This window comes from Serinus canaria, chromosome 1A, assembly GCF_022539315.1.
Source record: "Serinus canaria isolate serCan28SL12 chromosome 1A, serCan2020, whole genome shotgun sequence".
NCBI classification, from domain to species: domain Eukaryota; kingdom Metazoa; phylum Chordata; class Aves; order Passeriformes; family Fringillidae; genus Serinus; species Serinus canaria.
The window spans coordinates 32,406,849-32,431,706 of record NC_066314.1 but is presented as its reverse complement, the minus strand read 5'-3'; the positions used below and the strand labels follow the sequence as shown (position 1 = coordinate 32,431,706).

General features: G+C 40.9%; 1 protein-coding gene across 1 annotated transcript in view; it reads left to right on the top strand.

Moving 5' to 3' along the window:
* The window catches only part of WIF1 (WNT inhibitory factor 1), a 37,471-nt gene extending 12,817 nt beyond the window's left edge, over positions 1-24,654 (top strand). The window contains exons 3-10 of the mRNA XM_030238612.2: positions 4,542-4,650; positions 10,456-10,596; positions 13,693-13,788; positions 15,392-15,487; positions 16,817-16,912; positions 20,726-20,821; positions 21,436-21,531; positions 23,819-24,654. Coding sequence (XP_030094472.2) covers positions 4,542-4,650; positions 10,456-10,596; positions 13,693-13,788; positions 15,392-15,487; positions 16,817-16,912; positions 20,726-20,821; positions 21,436-21,531; positions 23,819-23,940 — 852 coding nt within the window. The 3' untranslated portion in view covers positions 23,941-24,654. The remainder of the gene's footprint in view (positions 1-4,541; positions 4,651-10,455; positions 10,597-13,692; positions 13,789-15,391; positions 15,488-16,816; positions 16,913-20,725; positions 20,822-21,435; positions 21,532-23,818) is intronic.
* The last annotated feature ends 204 nt before the right edge of the window (positions 24,655-24,858 follow it).

The following is a 24,858-nucleotide window of genomic DNA, read 5'->3' as shown; positions in this document are numbered from 1 at the left end:
GTCTTCTGTGTACACTGATTTTCTGAGAGCAAGTCTCAGTATTGCTTCATGGTGTTGGGCATGCCTCCCATTTTAGGTCTACCTCTTGAGGCTGACAGCAAGTTTCTGAGTGTTGCACCGAGGTGTGAAAAATGGTTTGCCCACTCTGTGACAGGACCAATTCATGGGTTCTGTCCCTAGCACAGAAATGGGCAGTCTGTAGGCAGACACTTCATTATCTGCTTGTCTAAGGAAGCCCCATTGTTTTGTTCATGACAGCAGTGTCTAGACTGCACTACAGTAACAAAATGCTCACACATATGTACATATTCCTGCTCTGGCCAGACTCCTTCAATAGCCTGGCATGCACGGTGCAGATAATCTTTGTTGGAATTCATCTCGCTTTGCTTCATGCTTCATCTTGGAACACTGACCAAGTTCTCTGACCTAATGCAGTTAATATCTTGGAGAAGCAATGGTCCATGCTGTAAACACCTAACAAACACATACATTGTCTCACTTCGTGACTTTATTTATGGCATATGCAGCTGGGAGCAGCTGCTATGGATAATGCAGGGTAGAATCATCCAGTGTATGCATAGCCAGAAATATTCATGGATCTGGGATAAAAAGGAACTTCTTTGATGTGTTTCTTCCTTTAAATATAGAAAATTGGCATTAAGATATATGTCATTTAATTGATAACAGAACATTCAGCACTGGTCCCTTTAAAATAGTGAGAAGAAAATATTGTTATTTTCTTACATCTACTTGCAAAGCCAACATACTTTTGCTTCTCAATTAGAAAGGGTGCAGATTTCATTAGGTTATTGAACCATAACATACAACAGTTCAAGCTACTCTTCTTTGCTTTAGGTACTACAATTCTATGTCTGTCATGTAAAATGAAGAAAACATAAAGCATATTATTGTGAATTCTTTGATAAAACATGAAAGAAAAAACAGGAAGAAACAACATGTCATCTGAATGATAAGAGAACTTCAATGCAGTAGATATTGAACCAAGGGAGGGAGATCTGTAGGAATTTTAACTGTGTATCGTTTAAAACCAAACTGCCAACACATGTTCTCTACAATACTTGTTAGAGGGCTTCATTATTTTTATAACCTTTTAAATTCTTCTGATTTATAGAAAACAGCCATTCAAAGTCCATAAAAGTTAATCCCGACCAAGGAATTGTTTGCCTAAAGTGAAATTTCCTCTCTCTGCTTTACCCACATGGGGAACTGTTAAAGGGCAACTGCTTGGGGCTACCTGCTGCTTGAAAGCACCAGCTCCCCAGACTGTCCACACAAGGTCTGCAAGGGTCCTTGCCTCAGGTTCTGAGCATCTCAAACAAAGATTTTCCACAGAAGTAAAGCACACTTCTCCTTGGGTGCTTCCTGAAGTCAAGCCAAAATCCTTTGTCCATGCAAAGTGTGCAATTGTCAGTGAGCAGCAATTTAATGCAAACCCCATTTTCTTCACCACCTTTGACAGCACTGTTCGTCTAAGATTCAGCTTCTCTACCAAGTTTAGATCTTCACATACCAGAGAGTTTGTAGGCTGGCTTTAAAAAAAAACAACAAAAAACCCAGCAAAAAACCACAAGAGTACCTTTATAATGGAAAAGGGAATTACAGATTATGATTTTTTCCCTTTACCGTCAACAATATCCAAGCAAACTTCGTTCTCGCTGCCAGGTCACTCACAATGACCACTTACAGCATAAATTACAGTAGTCACTAGACAATATTTAATTGCACAAACCTATATCTTCAATTAACCATCATCACTAAATGTCATGGTAGATTGGAGCATGGTAAATATTTGCTGAAAGCATGTTGTTTGCTTTTCAGTCATGATGATTAATGCAAGTTAATTGGCAATTGGAGCTGGCAATCAACTCCAATTACAGCAGGACAATATTGGAGACACGATGTAGGGTTAGTGTCAAGACAGATTTTCTCCAAATAGATAGGATTTATGGCAGTCAGATCATGTTTTAGATTCACAGATTTGAGAAGTGAAACTACCCTGCTTCTCTGTGCAGCCTCTGTAGACTGGGATTCTTGTATATAACTTTAATATCAAAGTTTAACCAACTCAATTCAGCACACAATTTGCAAACACACTCTGCAGCACATGACTTTGAAGTTATGCTAGCTGGATCTACCTGAGGTGTTTCAGCTCTTAGATACTATCATTTCAAGAAGTTCAGTTCCTGTCAACTCAGCAGATGCACAAACTTTTGCAGAGAAATGGTGAGAGCAGTTATCTCTCCACAGTGCAATGTGTGGCTTTTCTTCTGAGCAGCCTGTTGCTTGTGCAATGTCTCTTCCCATCTTTTGAACGTGCCATCAGAGCATACTCCTGCCTCAGGCACTAACCACTGCTACGCCTCTGCCCTGCTTAGTGGACTTGCTTCCTTCAGCAGCAGTGAGTATTGTGGCTCATGCAGCAATGGGTCCCTTTTTCCATGGGGAGCTTTCTTTTTGTTTTGTCCTTAGGCACTAGAAAATTGGCTCTAGAAAATGAGATTCCAGTCCTTTTTCTACAAATTGGGAATCTGGCTCACAAGCTGACCTTCTACAACAGTGTGTCTGGAATGGAAATAGGGGAGTGGAGCTATTTGGACTAGTTACCAGTTGTTGTTTACTAGAATAGTAAGAACATAATGTTTTAATATCCCAGGTCATAACTCATTATGACCTGGTTTAGATACGACTAAACATCAAAGCTAACCAATGAGAAACAGACAGTGGAGCCTTGACTCACTCACTGCACTATTCTATAGATGTGTGGAGACGTACAATTATTTTTCTGAACTAAAGTTTTATTTGAAAACAAAAATGTTCACAATCTTACTTTATGACTTTTTTTCATATTTTGGCATGGTATGTTGTATTGGAAAAAAAAAGGTTTTAATCAAAAGCAGCATTTTGAACATTACCCCAGACTTCATTTTTCATCTCTTGTTTTACTGTTTCTCTCCATGTCCTGTCTCCCTCACACATTTACTCCATGTGTTTAACCCCTACTTAAAACCTTTCGTTGTTTCCTGCCCTATTGTTTTGCAAGTCCTCTGTGCCTACACAACACCCTCTGAAGATTATCCATGTGGAGTGTAGCCCCTCATGCCATTTCCTCTCTGTTATAGGATCTTCTTACTGTCCCTACAGATCAAGTGAATGTCCTGCCAGGGCTGATCAGGAATTTCATAACAACCATTCTACCCAGGTCATGAGTGCTTTTCTGGTGCCATCAGTCCTTCTTGTACTGGGGAGCCAGGATATTACAGGAGAAAAAGGACCTTGTTCTGGTTAAGGACACGGACAGACATCTTATGGACATAAACAAGCTATCATTTATCAGCCCAAATTTTGGCTTTAATCTCTTTGCTGCACTGTTTTATCTAAAAGGTAAACAGAACAGTACCATCTACTGTCAGTGAGCAGATGGAAACACATTTTTGCCAGTGCCCATGCTAAGCTCTCAAGCACTTACCTGAGACCAGCAGATAGAATTACCTGTAATCCCTTGTATGCTTCATGGTAAATGAGATGTCACAATTTAAGGTAAAAGTTTCATTTCTGCTTGCTCTGCACACCAGCAGTTGTGCTACTGACAGAAGTGGGAGCCTCTAGTGACTGGCTAAGGTGCATACATCTCAGGTGTGTGTGCTGCAGACACATGGTGGCACTTTGCATCAAATGTGAAGAAATCTTGAACAGATGACCCAACAGAGAGGCCAGGCTCCTGTGGACAAAAGTACCAGAACCTGCAATCTGTGCCACAATGCAGGTGCTTGTCAGGGGTAGGATTATGGTAGTGGAAAGCAGTTTCTAAATCATGCTGACACTTTCTAGGGATCGCCACAACAAATCATTGGTGTTGCAGTTAATGAGTGACATGAAGCCAGCTTGGTAGGAGAGCTCTCAGCTCCACCTTTGGAAAAATGTAATGGAGCAGGGTTGAACAAGGCAGTGTCAGAGTTGTGAACAAGGTATGTGTCCTGTTGTGGTGCCCCAGCACCATGGCTACTCACTGCCTGGCCCTGTTTGCCCAAGGCAATGCGCTGTGCAGGTCAGCCAAGAGCAAGCCCGGATGATCTCCTGCCTCACTTGTGTGTGCCTCTGCCCTTTAAACTGCACTCATGGCACAGGCAGGTTATCCAGGCTCACCTGTCAGTTCCAGGAGGATTCTGCCCAAAAAAACAGCTTTAAGAATGAGCTTAGTGTTCAGATATTTTTGTTGTCTGCCAGATGAACAGTGTGGGTTGTATAAAACATCTTCTCTGTGTAACATTTCTCCATTACATGCATGCCATTTTCATTGCTGATATGCTGCATGCTGATTACTGTGTATGGTCACTCGCAATCTATGAAATAAGAGGAAATTGTCTGAAAATGATGTTTAGATGAAGGGAAATTATAGAAACTAATCCAGTGAATGGCATCATGAAAAGTGTAGTAGTTCTGCTATAGTTTATGTACTCAATAGTTTGCTTCTGTGAATACAATTAAAATAAATATAGATTTTTTCATTTATTTTGTCGTAGGCCGAGTACTACTATGAATTCCTGTCTTTGCACTCTTTGGATAAAGGCATAATGGCTGATCCAACTATAAATATCCCCCTGCTTGGAACAGTTCCTCATAAACCATCAGGTTTGTACTGTTGATAGCCTAAGTTTTGTTTCTCTAAAATATATTCTACAGCCAGTAAAGTCTAAATATGTCATTATGAATTGTAGTTCTGAAGTTTATTGCCTAAAGCAATGCTTGCCACAGTGCTTGGCACTGAACAGTTTGCAATTGCCTTGCCTAAGTACGGCAGCATATTTTGTCTGAGTCAAGACACATGAAGCTTTTATGTGTGGATAAATCAGCAGAAACTCGTGCAAAATTGTTGCATAAAATTCACGAATGCTGTTACTTAGTTGTACAACTTTTAGAAAACAAATTCTTTGATCACTATCAGAAAAGTTAACAAATTATTCTGTTTTTCAGAATTTGCAGTTTGTGGATATTCTGCTTTCATTTGGAGTCATCAGGCATTCAGCTCAAAGACACAAGTTCTAGTTTAGGATATTATAAATTATCACTTATCCCATGGTTGTGCATTCTTAATCCTTCACTGGAATTTACAGCCCCACAGCAGAGGCTGAGCCCACGCCCCAATGCAAAAGCTCTAGAAATACCATGGTGTGTCGTGAGCTGATTTGAGTAAAAAAGCTTTCCATGAAAGATTATTGAATCCAGTTAGCTCTGGAGGGGATGAATAACAGTTTTGTGATCTGTTTCAGGTTCACACGTGGTAGCCTCTGGTAGGAAGGCAGAAATGTGTCTCTTGACGACAGCAGTGTCTTAGCAATCATCGTTTCCTAAATTGCCTTAGCCAACCTATGGGATAAATATGGGAAAGAGATGAGTAATAAAACAGGAGGATTGGACTGCAAATGAAACACTGATATACAAGTTTTCATCTCTGATGAGTCTTTATTCCTTCTCTCTTTTTCAGTGGATAATTTCTGAAAGTTTGTGTATAATATTCTCCTTTTTCAGCTTGTGGTAGATTGGCATTGAAGTAATGTTTCAATACAGCTTTTTGCCATGACACCTGGAATTTAGCACGAATGATTGGTCTCTCCATTCAGTGCAGATTGAAGGAGTGGTATTGAAAATACATTTGAGTGAAAGATGGTATGATATTTGTACACAGCTGCTGCAATTGAATTGGTTCCAAGCCCAATGAAGTCAAATAAAGATACTTGAAAGCAACCTAAAAGTCATAGAGGCCAAGTTCTCATTAAGCATTATTTCTATCTCCATATAAAGCAGGTGAGATATGTGAAAAGCACTCTCTGCTGCACTCAGCATTCTCTAATATAACCTAGTTTCTCCCTTAATTTTTAACTGTCCAGAAAGGACAGACCAAAATGACTCATTTCTGACTGTGTTTAGGAAAACTTAATCTAAAAGTGCAGGGAGGCCAGAGATGAGAGCTCACAGCTGCAGCAGAAGGTCTGTTAACCATCGTGATGGGAGATCTTATTAAAGTCAAAAAGGATTTATCCTGTTGGCAGCACTGGTACCTCAGTTCCAGGACTAATAGGGGCTTGTCCATGGTGTTCCCTTATATGGATCATGTGCAGGGCACCACTGCACTGGGTGTATATATAAGCAGTATTTAAGTCCTGTTTGGTGTTCCAGTGCTCAGTACCCACACAGAATTTGAAGCATGTACACTGTTAATTTTGAGCCACTACTATGATGGTGGGTTTTTTACATTCCCTGTTAGCTGGCCAAAATTAACTAAGTAGTCCTAAGTTAATACATGCTACCAAAGTAGTGATAGTTTACTACTTTTTATTATTGATGTAATTAAAATGTTGGCAAAACAGAGTTGACAAATTTAGTCTGGTTTGCCTGGATCTACTGTGTTCTCAAAGAATTTTTCTATACACACAGATGCCATAAGAAATTCAACCACAAGCTGGTATTTAGTACCAAATCAACAATTATGGTATTTTTTTAAAGTGTTTTACTCCAAAGAAAATTAATTGCCCTTACAGACAGTTAAGGAGAACTAAAAGGGGAGAAACAACTATAGTAAACATGAGCGTGGGAAACAAGACTGAGGGTTAACAGATACCTCCTTCAGAGGTAATTGAGCCCTGTGGTTTTATAAAAATCAGTGGACTCTTGAAACTTCTTTGAGGATATTTGTCTCCAAATAAGGCATATGAACAGCTTTATTGCTGTAGGGCCTCTATAGCCTGTATTTGTCCTTTGGCCAATGGTGGCCATAAGAAAACCTGTGGAAGAGCAAAAGGAGGGCAACCACATGTGATACTTCCATTCACCCTCTCAGCTTTTACTACCTTCAGCCTAATTTCCTATGTCTTAAGTGATTTGTCTACTTTGTAAGCCCACGTGGGTTATAGATCTCACTTTCTAGTACTTCCCCAGGCTGTCCTTGAGTCCATATCATCTCCTGTTATCTCCAATCACCTTGGCAAGGAGTTCACTGCAATCCATTGCATGAAGATCCCCCTCCTGTTGTTTCAAGTCTGGCTGCAACAGCTTCATCTGATGGGCAACTGTCCTTGCACTGGTAGAGGCAATAGTCAATCTATCCTGTTCATCCTGTCCATGATTTTGTACAAATCTATTATGTATCCCCTGATTTTTTTTCTCTTTGCCAGACTTTGAAGAGTCACAATCTACTCAATAGCTTCTCATTGGACGCAGCCTTGTCCTTGTCTTAGCTTTCTCTAATTCAGGATATCCTGAGATGAGGTACCAAATTCTCCTTGGATTTAAGTGGGATTTAAATCACCTATGTTCCTTAGACTTATCTGAAAACCCATTCTCAAGTCCAAGAATTGGTAGCTGACTCAGTGCTCACAACATGATATTGTTACACCTAAACTCATGGTAAGATGTTAAGAAGGCTGGAGATGCTTTTCAATGGGAGCTTAAAGAGCTAAGACGGCTCAGCTTGTGCAAAAGAAGGTATCTGGGAGGAGTGTGGATACCTGCCCAGTGAGAAGCAGCTGGCTGTTCATTTCTGACTGCGGGGAAAAGCCTATGAAGGTCCAGTGGTTCAATCTGAGGCTAGCAAGTTCAAAACAAAGTGAGTCATTTTTGTGGCAGTGATTAACATCTTGAACACCACACTCAGAGAGGTAAACACAGCTACAGCTTTGCCCCCAGGAGCAAGGGAGTGGCCTGTGAAAGAGCTGGCCCCCTGAGTGGCCCGAGCTGGCCCTGCTGTCCCTGCCTGAGCCAGGCAGTGCAGTGCTGGTGCAGGCTGGTGTGACCAGGCTGCTGGCACAGCGTTTCCTGCAGCCCCCACAGTCCACCAGCCAGGCTCAGGAGACCTTCTCTCCCTCAACACTGCTGGTGTTGAGACATTAAAATATAGGTGCTGAGCATCCAAACATGCTGAAAATCTCTCTGAGCTCAGCAGCAGAAATCAGGGTCTTCTCTGAGTGGAACACCATCTCTGCTCTCTCTGCCATCCTGGTAGAGAGTGACAGTGGGCTGCAGGACTGTGTATGGGCTCCCACTCCTCTCCAGACCTTTCATGCCTGCTCCTGTTGAGATTGGTCATTCAGAGATGTCCCTGAAGGAGTCCCTTAAGGTGGTTTTTGTTGTTGGCCTTGGCACATTTGCTTTGTGGGCAAGGCAAGTGCTTGCAAACTTGAAAGGCTTGCAGGCATCCAGGAGTTACTCTCAGCCTGCTTCTCCTGAAGACAATTTAGAGAACATTAGTTTCCTAAGCAGAGGGAAAAGGCAAAAGGCGTGACCTCCCAGACAAAAGGTATTAAACCTGCATCCTCTGCATCCTAGGAGAGCATTCTAATTACTACCTCAAATTAAATTTGGTTTAAGTCACTAGGTTTCCTCAGGTTACTTTTCAAATTTGTTAAACTTTCCTTGTTCCTATTAGAGCCATATGCTCTGCAGCCCTGGATAGAAGTGCTCCAGAGGATACAGAAATATATATGTGCAGGAGAGGCTGTTTTCTGGCCTGGTGGTGGGAGAATGGTTAACAGAAAGAAGTCCATATCTGTGATTCCCTCTCCTTGTTTCTAGGCAGTGGTGGACATATGTAGACTGCATCCTGAATTAGGGAAGCAGGGACCAGAGCTGAGGTTTGCCCTACTGTGGCCCTGCTCAGCACTGTGATAGGCCACAGGAGCTCATGGCCGTGGTTTTTGATGCAAGGGACTTCCCTCTGTGCTTTGGTTTGACTGTGGTGCTGTTGGTGGGTGCTTAGCATTTTTCAAACAGGCAAAAAAATGCAAAGATTCAGGAAGAGCTTAGGGGCTTTACTCCAGCTCTGGACCACCACAGAGTTCAGCCAGGATCCAGGTGGTTTTTGCTCACAGGAGGGTCCTTTACTGCATATCTGTGTGCCTAGCTGTTCACACACATGAGGAGTCCAAAAATTCCAGAGTGGGCAGTGCTGGAATAAAAGGTTTATGATCTGTGGCTTTGGACTCCAGGGATGCATTTCTGGGTTTTTCCCTAGGCATTTAAACCACAGCCAGTTCTCAGGGGAGTTCAGGGCTTGCTACCAATTCAATGAAATCTAGATACATTACAGTCATTAACAGTCTGCCACATCTTCCCCATTGCAATTTGTTCAACTAAAACACATCCTAATCCAAGCACCGATTTCCTGCATTTATGCTAAGAAGTGTAAGTGGTCACTTATAAGAAGGTTACTACAGTTTAAGAAGTTTACAGCATTTGAAATGTATATTTTAAATAATCAACTGTGTTTCCTTCTTCTCACCTGGTTACATGGTTTTGGGTTTTGCAAAGGTTGGTGCAAAAGCCCTTCAACTATGTAATTCTTTAGAATGACAACTGCAAGGCACATTTCTGTTTGTAGGACTTACCAGAGGCAGAATGTGTTTCAGCAATAAATTATTCTGTATTTTACCAAGGCACCAAATAACAAAAATGGCAAAATTCTGACTTGCAAAATTTTTATAACAAGCAATCTAAACCAACCCAAATGTTGGGCTTTTAGCTCTGTGTTTTATTAGGAAATCTCAGACCAGCTTCAGAAGAAGGGAATAAACAATTTCTATTAGTTGGATTTGACTTTTCAGGCAGCTAAGAAGAGCCAATTTTGAAGAAAAGAGATAAAATAATTTCATCTGAAGATTATTTGAGTCACTTGTGACAATCACAACAGAGAATTCCATAGTTCTGAGGTATTGGGCTTACTTCATCATTAAAATACTCCAGATTTATTTGCCTTAATTAGTTGCTTAAACTCTTTGTATTTCAAAAGTGTCTGAATACTTTTCCTGGGAAGGCAATGTGCAAATGTCACTACTCTGAACTAGCTCTGTCAGAGTGAGGTGTTTATACCTTCTTTTTAAAAACTGCACCCATGATCATACTTATCAAGTGTACTATTTTGTCAGCACTTTATGGAGTAAGTTTTGGTTAGATCAGTATCTTATTTAGGTAATAATGGCAATATCCAAATGAGAAAAACTTACCTAAAGTAACTTTTTCCCTAAATATATGTTTTTACAGAAGTCATATGACAGCATAGAAAATTTAGAAAATTTAGACTCAGAAGTGAGAAGTTCAACTCAGAAAATAAAAAGTAGGCTTCCAGCTTGTTTTGATATATCCTTAGATACCTCCACATTAGTAATTGCCTCATCTGCAAGAAAAGCATGGTTGTGTTAAGATCACTGTCTGCACAATAGCCTCTTGGGGTTGTTTCAGCAAATGAGCACAAGCTCCTCTCCTGTCCTACTTTACTTCTAACCCTAGAGCCACCTCTGAATAAAGGGATCTGCCTTACATTGTTTCATCAATGGCATTCATCCAAAGCTTAGATACATCTATAATTTTTTTTTCAGTATTGCAATGTATGCTTTTGTATGTATGTGTATGTAAATATAAGTGTTATTGGTATTATTATCCTTTTAGTTGTTCAGGTTGGATTTCCTTGCCTTGGAAAACAAGATGGGGTTGCTGCATTTGAAGTGAACGTGATCATAATGAATTCAGAAGGCAATATTATTCTCCAGACCCCTCAGAACGCCATCTTCTTTAAAACCTGTCAGCAAGGTAACACTGAAGAAAACATGCTGGAATGCTGTTAGACCAGGTCACCTGACTGTCTTATGTTTCATTTAGGATAAGAGCTAGAGAGAATGGAAGTAAAGCAGTCACACAATGTGAAGCAGTCATGGTGAATTCCAGGCTTTCTGGTTCTGTGTGCATTTGCTGATCATTTGCTACATGTTTACTGAGCCTTTTCTTAAGGAACTCCTTTAGCAGACTGGGTTGGTGATGTTTCTTCCTCCTGCTGTTCACTGCTCATCACATTAACATCAGTAGGATGTCGATTAAGGACATTGATAGAGATGTATCACATGAAAAGCCCCTATTAGCAAACAATTCAAGGTGCTTGGAGGAGGGCTAGTTCTGTGAAAGCAGGCTGAGGTTAAGGTTTCCAGAAATGGCACACCTGGGGAACTGACCTTCTGGGAACTATAGTGGGGACACTGGTATCAGTTAATGCTGGCAGTGCCTCAGCTCCAGCTGGGTGTCGTTAGTTCTCTAAATCTCAAACTTGTGCATCCAAACTGAATACAAAAATCTTAACTCAGGAAATTTTTGCAAAACTTGGCTTTATCTTCTCTGTAGCCCAGGTGCAACCTCTTGGCTTTTGATACAGGTAAAATGGTGGAAGTTTGTGTTCAGTACTTCCAGTTATCAAGCAGTAAGCACAGAGGGCACGCTGCTAGGAGAGAAGCCACGAAGTTTTTGCAGTGTTTGCTTGGAAAGGAGAGCACTTGGTCAAGCAACTGATCTATAAACCATATGCACTATGTAATAAGACTTTCTGAATTAATTTGATACACCACCAACTATAATTATCACTTTAAGGCTATGGAAATGAGGCTATGGAAACTGAAAAATCAGTGTCCAAGATAAGATAATTATCCCATATCATGTGCAATTGTATCAAATTAACCTGTGGAAGGGTTGATGTACAAAGAACAAGATTTTTTTTCTTCCCCCATTAAATCTTCATTCACAGTCCCACATTTTCTTCTCTGCACTATTTTCTCTGAGATAATTGGCTGTAGTGTGGTTTCAAAGAGTGAACAGTGGGAGCAAGAGCTGTTTATTCTTTGAATCCTCACTATGCACAAATAGCAAGGCTGCTTGTCCCCTTTGAAGCCTTGCTGCTGCCAATTAGCCCAGGGAAAGTGGAGGAGGGGGAGAAGAAGTGGGCAGAGAAACAGGAAGAAAAATGGAGGCTTTAAATACACAAAACCAATCAGATCTCATGTATGAAGTTGTGTGTCTGGTGTAAATACAGCATAAAACTTTTCCTAGCTTTTTTTATTTTCAGTTCAGCTCAAAGATACTGAACTAATGGAAATAACATTGGTGTATTCTAATAGGGAGAGCAGAGTTACAGGTCTGTATTTTGGAAAATAGTGGCTTAAAGAGGAAGGGCTCCAAACTCAGTGTAGTCATAGCAGTCATCCAAGTTATAATTTCTATGTTATTATTTGTTGTTACCATTTTTCTATGAGCTGTAATATCCAACAATTTAGCAGTATTGCATCATATGACCTCTCAGGAAAGCTGGGGTTGATTATTGTCCCAGTTCTTTGTTCATGGAGCCAGCTGAGAGACACAAGAAAGATTTCCCAAACTTTAGAGACATGCCAAGGAGGAGTTTTCTCACATCATCTCTTCCAGCCCATACTGGAATAACTTCCATTCCTGCCCTGTGTCTAGTAAGGTGGAAACAGCAGCGTTTTAGGACAGATGCTGAGAAGGATAAGAATGTCTTTAGTGGCTGGTGTTAGAGTATGTGTGAGTTTCCTTCCTCTGAAAGGTATCATACATGGTGAAGAGCTCCTGTCAGGGCCCTAGTCACTGTGTCCAGTTATTCTTGGCCATACAAAAAGGCCAAATCAGAGGAAGTGAGGGGAGCAAGGGAGCAATTTTGTGGACAAGAGAGGATTTGTTGTGGCTAACAGGTAGTCACAAAGAAAAAATATATGTTTTCCTATTTTTCTGCTTGAAATTGTATGTATTTAAGTGTGCATTTTTTTGGTAATGAATAGCAGCTCTGCATTTGAGTACAAAGAGAGAAGCATTTCCAGAAAAACTCCTAGAATACAGTGTTAGAACACAGGAGGACCAAAAATCCTTTACAACAATTACTATGGCTGCAAACAGCTTAACTTTTAAGGCATGTCATTTTACCTCACAGGTTTTGAACCTTCTCACTTGGAATGTCACACAACAGAGCATCAAGATGAGGAGGTTGTGCCTGCCACTGATCCCTACTGATGCTGAGTTTTTCTAATGGGAATAGGCAGTCTCTCCTGCCTGCCTTATTCTCTGTGAGGGATCTGGGAAGGCATTTTTAAGTAACTGTTTTTCTACCCAGCAGCCCTTTTTGATGGTGTTCTATGGGGCTTGATTTAGTTTGCCTTCTGTTTTGAGGATAGTGGTGGTATCCAGAAGTATCTCTCATCCCTGTATAATCCTGCCAGTGTTGCCAAATGCTTTTACGTATTTGATCAGTAATTGAGATATGAATGAGAGCTGACCAGGATGCAGAACTCTTGTGCAAGAGTGCTTTCATCTTCCTTTCTGGTCTTCTTCCACTTAGCCTTGATGCTCACTCTTTCATGTGAACACAGATTTCATCATTGTCACCTCAGTAGTAACAGCTGTGGTAATTAATGCAATGCAAGTTGCAGTGAAGTCTACTTCAGGCTGCAGAAATCCAAACTGGTCCTGCACACTAAGGGTAGGTCTAACCAGCCATGCAAGTTCTGCACCAAGTTGCCTGCTCATTTCCACACAGAAAATAAAGTACTGGATTGAGCAGAGCAGAGCATCCACATAGCTCATGCACTTATAGAGCAGCAGAGAAATAACAATGCAGAGTCCAACAACAAGTGCATCAGCCATGTGAACATGTGATGGAACGTCTGTTTGTAGACTACGAAAAGAGAAACCAATTTATGTTGAAGAAATCTTAGCTGAATTTCCATTTCTTCAGTGTTTGTCTGCCAGCAAATATTTTAACTCTTGTGTCAAAGAAATATATTAATCCCACTGAGATCTGGCTGGCAGCTGAAGTATATAACATTTTAATTAAGATTGTTGTTATATTTTCTGAAGTGGAATGTCCAGGAGGATGCAGAAATGGAGGGGTTTGCAACGAAAGACATGTCTGTGAATGTCCTGATGGATTTTACGGGCCTCATTGTGAGAAAGGTAATTTAATAAAAAAATCTCAACTGTCTTCTTTACCACAATCTCAAGAAAACTGTATCTCCTGCATTGTAGGCTCTCCTAAATTAAGAATGGCCTATTCTGAAGATTTTGTATATTTTGAGTTCAAATATGTAAGAGAATTGTTATTATTATCCATAGTCTAGTGGAAATATGAATTTCTTACATGAAAAATATTTTCTCTTTCACAAATTACTTTTAACAAAGACTGATACAATAGTTAAGTGATCCCTAATCACAGGGAATCTCTCTGGCAAGAAGATGAAATAAATTTCTTCGGCTAATGAGGACTAGCTGTGAAACAAAGCACAGTGCTTTAGTTGCTCTGCATTTGTTTATTTGCAGATAAGATCAGATTTGTAAGCAGGCTGAAAACAAAGATGGGAAGATGAAGGGAAGATTCTCTTTCTCTTCCATGAGTGGATAATAGCTCAAAACAACATTTCCAGGAGTGAAGAGCCAGGAAATCGGTGTGACTTGGCAGGGAAACTGGATCTTCTTCCTACCCCTCCCTTCCTTTTCCCAGTGGCAGTCCCTCCCCAGGGCGACTGGAGACACCCATCCCCATGGGCATCCTACTCTAATACAATCATTCACTCCCAGATACACTGGCTACATCAAATATATTAAATACAAAGGGTCAAGGACTATTCTCTGGCCTGGAGAGCAACTGGCACAGCTTACATTCATATGTTTAATAAACTCTTACCTCCCAACAAACCCATTACAAACTCACTCCTGGGAGGAGCCTGTGGTCACTACTCATCCCAGGACCACGGCCAGGAGGATTTGCTGGTCAGCTGGGACAAAGCTGAGCCGCCAGCAATTTCACACAATGATTTCACAGGCCATTTGGCCCCATGCCTGGGTGCTGTTTAACTCACCAGCATGGACCCAACCTCACTGCTGGTACCAATTGTGGGTAACCACAAAGTGAAGCATTGCCCCCTAACATGCCTCCCTGAAGAGCCTTTTGTGTTAGTCACAAGGCAGAGAGGTCTTGGAAGAGCACAGGGGCTCCAGAGGAGATTCACTGGGAGCATGCAGGACCATTTGGCTGTGCACAAGCCTTTCCTAGCCAAAATTAGGTAGCCATGCTTATGCTCAGTTATGCAGGAATAGGGAAGGTTCATTGTAAAGCCTGCATGGGAACCCCACTGAGTTACTGACCCCTCTGGGATAGTCCTGCCTGCACAGCTGAGGAACCAGAACACAGTTGTAGAGAGCACTTGTCTGGGGGGATTTTAAATATCCAGAGTGTGTAGGTGCGTTGCTCTCCCCTGTTTGGTATTAAACTGTACAAGAGGCAATTTCTGCTTACATATGGAGTCAGATTTGAACTTCAATTAGCCTACAATTTTTAGTAACACTATACAGAAATTGCCAGATACAAACCAAAGATATAATGGATTTGAAAAAATGGATTTAACCCCTTACCAGAGGCACTTTGCAAAGATGACTTGGAACAATAAGCAGAAGGAAAAGTAGCTTAAGGAGTCAATGTGCCATGTATTTAAATACCAGGACGGTATTGACATTTGGACATTGCCACAGCAATGCTTTTTGTGCTTTCCCCACTCCTCAGCACTGTGTGTTCCTCGCTGCATGAACGGCGGGCTCTGCATCACACCCGGCCTCTGCATCTGCCCCCCGGGGTTCTACGGCATTAACTGCGACAAAGGTAAACGCCCACCACAGCCCCGGCTCTGCCCGCTGCAGCCTCTCCTTACTCTCCTCTGGCAGCTTCCCTCTAGGAGTGCATTTTGGAAAGTCAGGCAAGCCATAAGTAAATAAGTTTGTAAAATATTGTGGTTCTTAAAATAGATGCTGTAGCACAGCCTGGCAGCTGCTGGAAGAATATAGGAAATTGCAGGTATCCATACACCCCAGCTCTGTGAAGGGTTGTTGATAATCACTTCAGTTGATCCACTGAAAACTGTGGATCTTACCACAAAAATCACTTCTGTTTCTGGGGAGAGAAAAAAAAATTACAAAAAAACCCCCCTCAATTTGAGCTCTAGTTTCCTGTAGTAAAATTAATTTTACTAATTATTTAGTACATTAATGTGCTGCATCTGGACACATGAAAAAATATGCAAGCTATTCATTTTTTGTTGCTGCAGTGGGACTTGTGAAGGGTGAAAACCAACAATCAGTTGTTCAGAGCAGTAATTGGAAACAGTCTAAGCTACCATGTAGAAAGAACCAAGTAATTTCCTGCAGAAATGTAACTGAGCTGCTCATGGCAGAATGTTGAGCTCCATTTGTCATTGCAGGTCTATACGAAGTAAAGACTGAATGCAAAAGGTCCTAGAGGCCTTTTCAGCAAAACAGTGGGAACCTTCCTATTGCTTTACACAAACTGTTAGTATCAATGCCCTCATGTCTTCTCTCTAGTCTTTGAACAGACTTTCACATTTAGAAAATGCTTCAAATGTGCACTTTAATTAAATGCTCCTGATGTCTTGAAGGATTAATGTGAATCCCAGCTGTTGGGTGAAAAGTCACATCTAACACAATGAAAGTTATTTGGCAGCTGAAAGTCAGAGCATTTGCATCAATATCACCACACAGAAAAACTCACAGAGGTTTCTTTTCAGTCAAAGGATTACTTAAGAGCTGTAGTGAAGTATCCTCTTGTAGAAGTAGCTTCCAGTCCTAGGCTGTGCTCCTTTTATCAGACACTGGCAGTTTCAATAGCAATAGTGCCTTAATCCTTCAATGAGCTTTATGTGTGAGGGTTGATAAAGATGTAACACAGTCTGTCCTCAGAGAGGTCACTGCTGTATTGTTCACTTGTCTCATTCTATATTGCTTTGTGTGTGTGCCCATGTAAGGCATTATGTAGGAATAACTGCATTTCAGTCTTTGTAAACCAGATGAAAAGAGGTTAATCCTGCTTTTACAACCTACTCAATGTTTATTTAGGGTGAACAGCAGAGAATATTAAGTACAAATTGGTCCTAGTTCATATTAATGACTTAGTTCATTCCTCTTTTATTTGTTTCAGCAAACTGTACAACAACCTGTTTCAATGGAGGGACGTGTTTCTATCTGGGAAAATGCATTTGTCCTTCAGGCTATGAGGGAGACCAGTGTGAAATTAGTGAGTAGCATCTCTGTGTTCTTGCTTTCATTTACAGCTCCTTCTATTGTCAATGCCTGAATGGTAACATGTGAGCTGCCTCTGCTGGGTGCAAAGCAAGGGTCTCACACAGCAGTTTGGGACTCTCGGAGTCAGATGCCACATGCTTCCAAATGAGTTTCCTCCTCTGAAGTTTGATTCATTGCTGGACCATCTTACCCCCTGCCCTGTTCTGTTTTCACTAGTAACCAGGCTTGGTAAGAATCCTCAAGCCATAAGTATGCAAGCAATGCCCTGTGGCAGACAGATGTTCTACCATGCCAAGCCTGTGGGGTGCATCTATTTTCAAACATTGTGGCAAATCACACCTGGGCACAGCAGATTGAGTTTAAGCTGTCACCTCTGCAAGGGCTACTATAATTTGGGAATGAAAAGATTTGGGGCAACAGGAGAACTAAACTGTAAGAGCTGAGAGCTTTCATGTAACGTGTAAAGTGACATTCACAAGGTGACTTGAGGATGTACAACCAGACCTCATTCTTCCTGGACTTACAACTTCCAACAGGACACTGTGCAGGAAAGCTTTCCCTGCTGTAAATAATCCCACCAATATTCCCCAGCACCTTCACAGGAGCATGGACAGCAGTGTTTCGCCTAGGATATGTAAATGATGATTTTTTTAATATACATCAGTAGAAACAAGCTCTCCTCACAATTAGGGAATTTTTATCACTTTGAAAACACATGGAAATATACTCTTAACTTGCTATCAGCCAGTATACAACAACAAGTGAATTACTATGCAAAGAAAGTACACAGATACAGTGAGACCTACACTTTGCTCAGTCTTTATGTGTAGATTAACAATAGGTGTATGTAAATGTTTCACCATGTCTCTGTGCATTACAAGGCATTTTGCAACTCCTTTTTACAGCATTAAAAATTCAGGGAAAAGAAGCACCAAAGCTTTATTGTTTTTAAGTAAATAAAGACTGCCCATTGATATAAATTCAGATCATATACAACAAGAACAGTGTGGGTTTTCACTGGATTTACCTTTGCTTACATCAAGCTCAAATTTGACTATTTGGCAGAACTCCATTTCTTTCCTCAGTCCCCAAAAAGTCAACCTTGTTGACATTTTTCAGATGAAAATTAAAGTTTGATTCAGAGAGAAGCATGTATTTTTTGTTTGGTGGTGTTTTTTTAAGGAGAATTCTTAGAACTCCCTTTGCAGCATGTGTAATTAAGGGCAGTCCATTTAATTGATCTGTCTGAGGAGTTGGAGCTTGTATTTGTCTACTGCTGCTTGGAATAAGTGCAACTGTTTTGACTTCCTGGAAAGGCTTACTTGTGAAACTCAAATTAAATTAATTAAAATACAGGCAGCAAACTAGCTTCTGTACAAAAGAAAAAAGAGCAGATTCAGATTGTGGTATGCTGAGATCTAAACTGGGACAATGTCAATGAGAGCAAGGAAACCTATTCACATCCTCTGGCTCTTGTAAAGCCAGGACTGAGATTGACAGCTGTCATCACCCCTGGGCACTGCACCAGCACAACAGTGGAAGATTGCAAGATATCTAGACAAGGCTTAGAAACACCAGAGCAGAAACACAACTCAGTCCATTTTCTTAGATCCAGGGCCAGCTACATGCAATCATGGGCTTCTTAAAATAATGAGGGGGAAAAACTTTTCAGTAGGCAGAAAGCCATCTTCTGAAAATTGCAAGGTTTTGTTGTTTGTTTGGGTTTTTTTTTAGAATTGGGCATAGGTTTTCAGTGCTTGTTTAATAATGGAATCCCTCTGTAAGACTCCTGGGAAGTGTACTGGACCCAGCCTACGAAACTAACAAACATTCAAAGTCTTCCAGGTTTTTTTTTAAATTAGTGTTTCACTTTGTATCCAGAGTTTTATTTTGCTTTGGATTCCTCTCCTACTTGTCACCAGCTCTTGTTGCTTTTTCCATTTCTTAGTCCATAACAGAGAGAGTTTTTACTCTTGCCTTCATTCTGTGACAATATCTAAGTCCAAAGTTAATTGAGCTGTGCTGAGCCAAATGCTTGCTTGTTGCAACTTGCTGGAAGTTGGTGTCATGTCTCTTAATCCATATTCTTCAGATTTACTTAAAGAAATAGGGAAGTTCATTGATTTCTTTAGCATTGCTCTTTCCAATTGTAAATTACTTGGGATGCAAATGTTTCTAAATTAGAATGCCAAAAGTTTCCCTCCCCAAAGGCTCCTGCAGAAGAATTATGCATTTACAGAAACTCTCCTCAGCACAGTTTGTTCCACCAGCTGCTCATGAAACTTATTTCAGGGTTATTAAAATAATTAGGTAGAATAGGAATGAGTATTTCCTCTATATTGGCAATACACATGTATATCACAGAGGTCTGCAGGGGTCGAGGGCTAAGCAGGTGCTGCCTGTGATGTTGAGCTCCCAAGAGGACAGTCTGTGATCATGAAATGAGGTTTTCAGCACAGCAAGTTAGTGTTGATGCTGAAATTATGATGTGCAGGTCTCAGTTAATACCTTTCTTAAAAAAAAAAAAAAAAAAGTAAAAAAAAGAGAGAAAGGGAAAGCAAAAGGGGGAAAGGGAAAAGGAAAGGAAGGGAATCAGTTTGCTGCCCCAGGTTCCAGGTTTTATTTGCTCACAGATACAGGTAAATATTAGTGTTAAATCTAGGAAGGGTGCCTTTGTTTTCTCTTTTCTGAAGAATCTAGGAAATCTAGTGGCATTAGAAAAAATAAAAAATGTTTTTGGACCACAATGAGAAAAGCTGCACTGGTACATATGGGCACCAAGGTGGCAGGAAAATGAGGGTGCAGTTCCTGGTGGCTCAAGCACCCAGGAAGTGACAGTGAGCCTCCCTCAGCCTGGGAGTGACTGAGTTCATGGGCACTGTGCTTCCTTCCTAGAGAGGAGTGAAGATTTAATTAGTTCAGAAATGCAGACGAATTCTAACAAGGTATAGGCAGTCTGATGGTGGACACTGGACCTTAACTTTGAGGAAGGTCCCTGGTGGTCAAGCCCAGCATTAAAGAAAGAAACTGAGTGTGGTTCTCACCAGGGCGGTCTCCTCAGCCCCAGGCAATCAGGGCCAAACAAGACTTCCTACAACAACACCACCTGACCCAGCCTATGCCTTTGGCAAAGGCTGTGTGTGAAGGAAAGTAATTTCCAGACCAAGAGCCTGGAAAAATGTCTGCCAGTTGTGATTACTGTTAGCAAAGTTGCTCTGTTCTTTGCAAACAGGAAAGAAGAGCATGTATTTTTAATGTGCCCTTAGTTTCTGAGCTGCCATGTGGAACATCCCTCACTGCACCATTCACAGCACCACGGTGTTCCCAGCCTGTGCTACAAGCTGAAGGGCCCAGCCTATCTATTTACAGTCTGCAAGTAGCAGCCATACCTGTCATTTCCTGGGCATCTTACTGCTCTCAGATGGCTCTAGATTTTTTTCTGCTGAGGCCCCTCAGGTTTGGATTCTGCTCTTTGGAACTGCATGGTCTGGGCAGGGCTGCCCCCCTGTAAAGGGTGAGGAAAGCAGGAGTCAGTACTGAGCAGTCATGAGGGGGATACAGAGGCAGAGTGGCACAGACCTGGGCAAAAGCTGCAAGGTCACACAGGCTTTGGCCATGCCAAATTATTGTCATATTCTCAAAAGACAAGAACACTTATAAGTTGGAAGCACAGACTTGAAAGAGAGTCTTTCATGCACACTCTAACATCTGATGAGTTTTTCAGGTACAAGGCAAGCTTGTCCGACACTTGTCTCCCGTAGGCACAGGGGACTAAGACCACTGTTTCCACATTTTCAATTTCTAGGTAAATGCCATCAACCCTGTCGAAATGGAGGCAAATGCACTGGTAGGAATAAATGCAAGTGCTCCAAAGGCTACCAGGGAGACCTGTGTTCAAAGCGTGAGTACCAAAGCTGCTCCATCAGTCCTTGTGGGAACATCAAGCTCACTGTGCAGGACCTTTTTTACATAACATCACTGCTAGTTGTTTGTTGTCAAAGTAATTCGAGTTATTTTACTTTCTGGACATACATCATACACCAGAATAAAGGAAATTAGGAAACCAGAAACTTTTTTTGACAGAAGTGTCCTCACAGTCTCTTCTGTACTCTTGGGTTCTATAAAACAGCAATGTGTCAGCTCAGCAATAGCAGTTTAGTACTAGAGAAATACTTAATAAAATGTCAGTGCTTTGCCATGTTGAAATACAATGAGAACACTTCTGAGTGGGGTGCTGGGGACTACTCTCCTTCTCTGGCTTGTTCTGATGGATGCTCAGCCCTGCTGTACAACCTGACTGTCTTGCCAGGGGCTGAGCCAGACCTTGCAGGTAAAGAGATGAGCGTGGACTGTTTCAGGGCTCTGACTGCACTGAGTGCAAAGGCATAGGTTTACTTTGAGAGCCACAGCCTGTGCCAGGACCAGCTCATCATGTGAAACAGCAGGGAGAGCAAATGTGTGACTGTCTCTGGATGAAATGTCAAGAGCCCAGGTGTATGTGTTCACTTTTTACAGCTGTCTGTGAACCCAGCTGTGGCCTGTACGGCACCTGTGTGGAGCCCAACAAATGCCAGTGCAAAGAAGGCTGGCACGGGAGACACTGCAATAAAAGTAAGTGAGAAACAAACCCTGAGAGCTGTATCTGAGGTGTTACACACCCAGTGCTATACAGAAATGACTGCCTCAAGAGCAGCATCATTAATGCTGCTCATTTCCACTAATGATGCTCATTTCCAGCATCATTAATGATACCACACTCCTTTTTCTCTAATCTTTAATCCAATCAATAAACAAAGGTTTTGAATACTCTGTAATTTTACCTACTTAAAAAAAAATTCATAAAAATTTGAAAGTGTTTTATCATGACCATTTTTGTATTAGAAATTCCAGAATCTGGTATCAATCAGAGGAGGACCTTGCATGTCTTCCAACCATAGTATGGAAGGGTATTCTTTCAATACTCCTCAGTAATATCAGCTAGCTTTGAAATGCTGGGTAGGTATTTTTAAAAGTAAAACTCTGTCAGGTTTTAAAACTGATTGAAACTTAGAAAAAATGTAATGTCCTTTAGAAATTTTGGGGAAAACTTGAAGAATTATGCAAGATCTGTTCTTAGCAACTTCACATTTTAATTTTCCTCTTCCCACCCATGTTCCACAGCATACAAAATACATTGCCCCAAAGCAAAGTTCTTGAAATAAATTTCTGTTGTGCTTTTTGGTCCATTTACTATCTATTGCAGCAACTGATCATTTCACTGGGCTTAAAATGGTACTATATAATTACTTTAAATACAATAGGATATATCCAGTAAGAACTTCATATTTAATTTTATGTTTCATGTGCAACAATACTGAAACAGCAGATCTTCAATATGTGATCTTTATATACTCCCAAAAGATACTTATGTGTATCACTGTTGGCTACCAATTCACGTGTCATGTTTTATGTGTCAATAATAAAAAAAGTTGAAAAATTTTGCAGCTACAAAACCAATCAGCCATAAGGAATGTGAACCTTATGTTGCAACATCAACTGCAATGAATGTTCACTTTTATTAAAACCTGTCGATGCATGTGGTTTTTGTCACATCAAAATGTATTAGAATTAATACAGTATTTTCATTAAAAACTGAGTATTTTCCAACTAAGATGGATTTTGCTGTGAAAATTAGGTTTGCTGTGAAAATTGGGAGTCCTCTTTTCTGTTGTCACCTAGTGGATTTGTGTTTAAGTATTCATGCTACTCTCTGAAGGAGAAATACCATTAGTATAAGGTATGGTTAGAAAAAAGATATGAGGAAATGAACCACTACAAAGTACAGTTCTTATGTTTGGTATGAACTTTTTCTTCCTGTCATACTCTTCCTATAAAGGACTCAGATAGCAAATGAAAACAAATACCTACTTTAGGTGACCATCACCAAAGAAGTAATTATCTGCACAACCAAACCAAAGCTCACACCTGCCTTGTGATAAGAAGTCAATAGTCTCACATTATTGTAAACTCCAAGGTTTTGCATCCTTCATTATCTGGAGTTTGGGTACAGTCCTGCTGTGTTTAGTACTGCAAACCTCGCTCTGTATTCAGCAAAGAAACTGTGAAATGGACATTTGGGCAAAATTCACCCCCATTAATGTGCATGCACTGCAGTTCCCTCTTTTCAACTGAAACCAAACGTCACTGGGTCTTGAGAGGAGATTTATAGTTAACTTGAGAGACTTGCTTCATATTCCATCAAATGAAAGGCTCTTTGGTACAGCTGTTTTCTTAAAAAATAAGTGGCTAAAAAATTAAACAGAGGACTCAGTTTTTCCAAGTCGTTTCCATGAGCTTTAAGTAATGAGATGAGTAAATGAACCTGTAAAAAATTACAACATAATACTTTGGATTCCATTTTTATTGTTCACTTTCATTTTCCACAACAAAGCAGCTCTAGCAGGCCTGTTTCAGATGGCTTCCCCACCGCCCCGCCCCCCCCCCCCCCCCCGAGGCATTTATGGTCGCTGGTGTTCTTTTTCTTTGCATTCAGCTATAAAGCAAAGCCCAGCTCAGGTAGCTGGTGCAGATTCTCCCCAGGGGGTTGCTTACACCCCATTCTAGAGCTGGCAGATCACCATGATTGTAACCCACCTGGTGTGGGGTTTACAGATGTGAACCCCAAGCTGAGTGATAGCCTGGTTGTGCTGAGGTCCCTGGGCTCCCTGGCCAGGCCAAGCATCTGTCTGTCCGGCAGGACTTGGTTCGTCCTGAGGGGTAACAGATGCATGAGCACTTTTGTAAGGCAAAGCAAAATCCTTTGTTCAAATGGGTAAGACAGTTTCCACTTGAAATATTAGCTGTGGATTGTGAGCCCACTTCTGTGGATTCTTTTTTATTGAAGTGGATAATTTTGCAGGGTATGGAGCCAGCGGTCTGAGCGCCCTGAGGCCAGCAGGCAGCAAGCACAGGCAGCACACGCCTTCTCCAAAAAGGGCCGAGGAGAAGCATGTCCAACCCGAATCCAATTATATCTGGTGAGCTCCAACATCTGAAATGGTTCGTGTTACACAAAGTTCACAGCCTTCATTAACCTCTCATGGATTGAATGTTAAAATGCTGTTCATTACAGTTAAGATTACCGGCTGGAATTTTATTAGCTTCATTATAAACCACTGAGCTGACACTTACTACTCCTTTTAAGTTTTATAAATACTTCTGTAGCATGATTATATAGGCTTCTTCTCTCAGTGCTTTGGATGGTGTTTTGTACTACACTTCAGTTACAGCTAAACTTCCCTTTTTTTGGTTATATAGCAAATGTTATCCAAAAATTAGGTAACAGTATTCAAGCAGAAAACCCTGTAGATGCTAACCCTGAATTATTTCAATGACTACAGATGCAATTTGTCTTAGACAAAAGAAAGGTGCATTTTGCAAATTTTTACAAATTTTGTATTTAGACTTTTCCCTATGAAAAACAGATACATAAATAAATAAGTTGCCTAATTTAAAAACTGAATAACTCGATTCAATGTTATTTTTGGCTTTACAGTTTTGTGTATTAAAAAGAAACTGCAGTGGTACCATTTAACTGACATAATATATTGTAAACAAAGTAGAGCTATAATGTATGAAGTTTCTGCATCAGCTTGAAGCAATATAATATATTGTAAACAGAACAGCTCTTATGTAATAAACTTTTTATACTATTGTTATGTATAAAATAAAGACGCTGCTTTAGTTTTTTGAGTACTGCTCTGTGTGGCCTCCTGCGGTCTCATCACTGCTGGGTTGGGACCATGGCTTTTCTAGGGCACCCTCATAAAACAGTGGCACTGTGGGGTTGGTCTCCCTCTGTCTGCTTTTAGCCCCACAGCTCTTCAAAATATTTCAGAACAACTTCTTGTGCCTTGGCCAAGGAGGGGAGAACATGGAAGCCTGCAATGTTTCACTCCC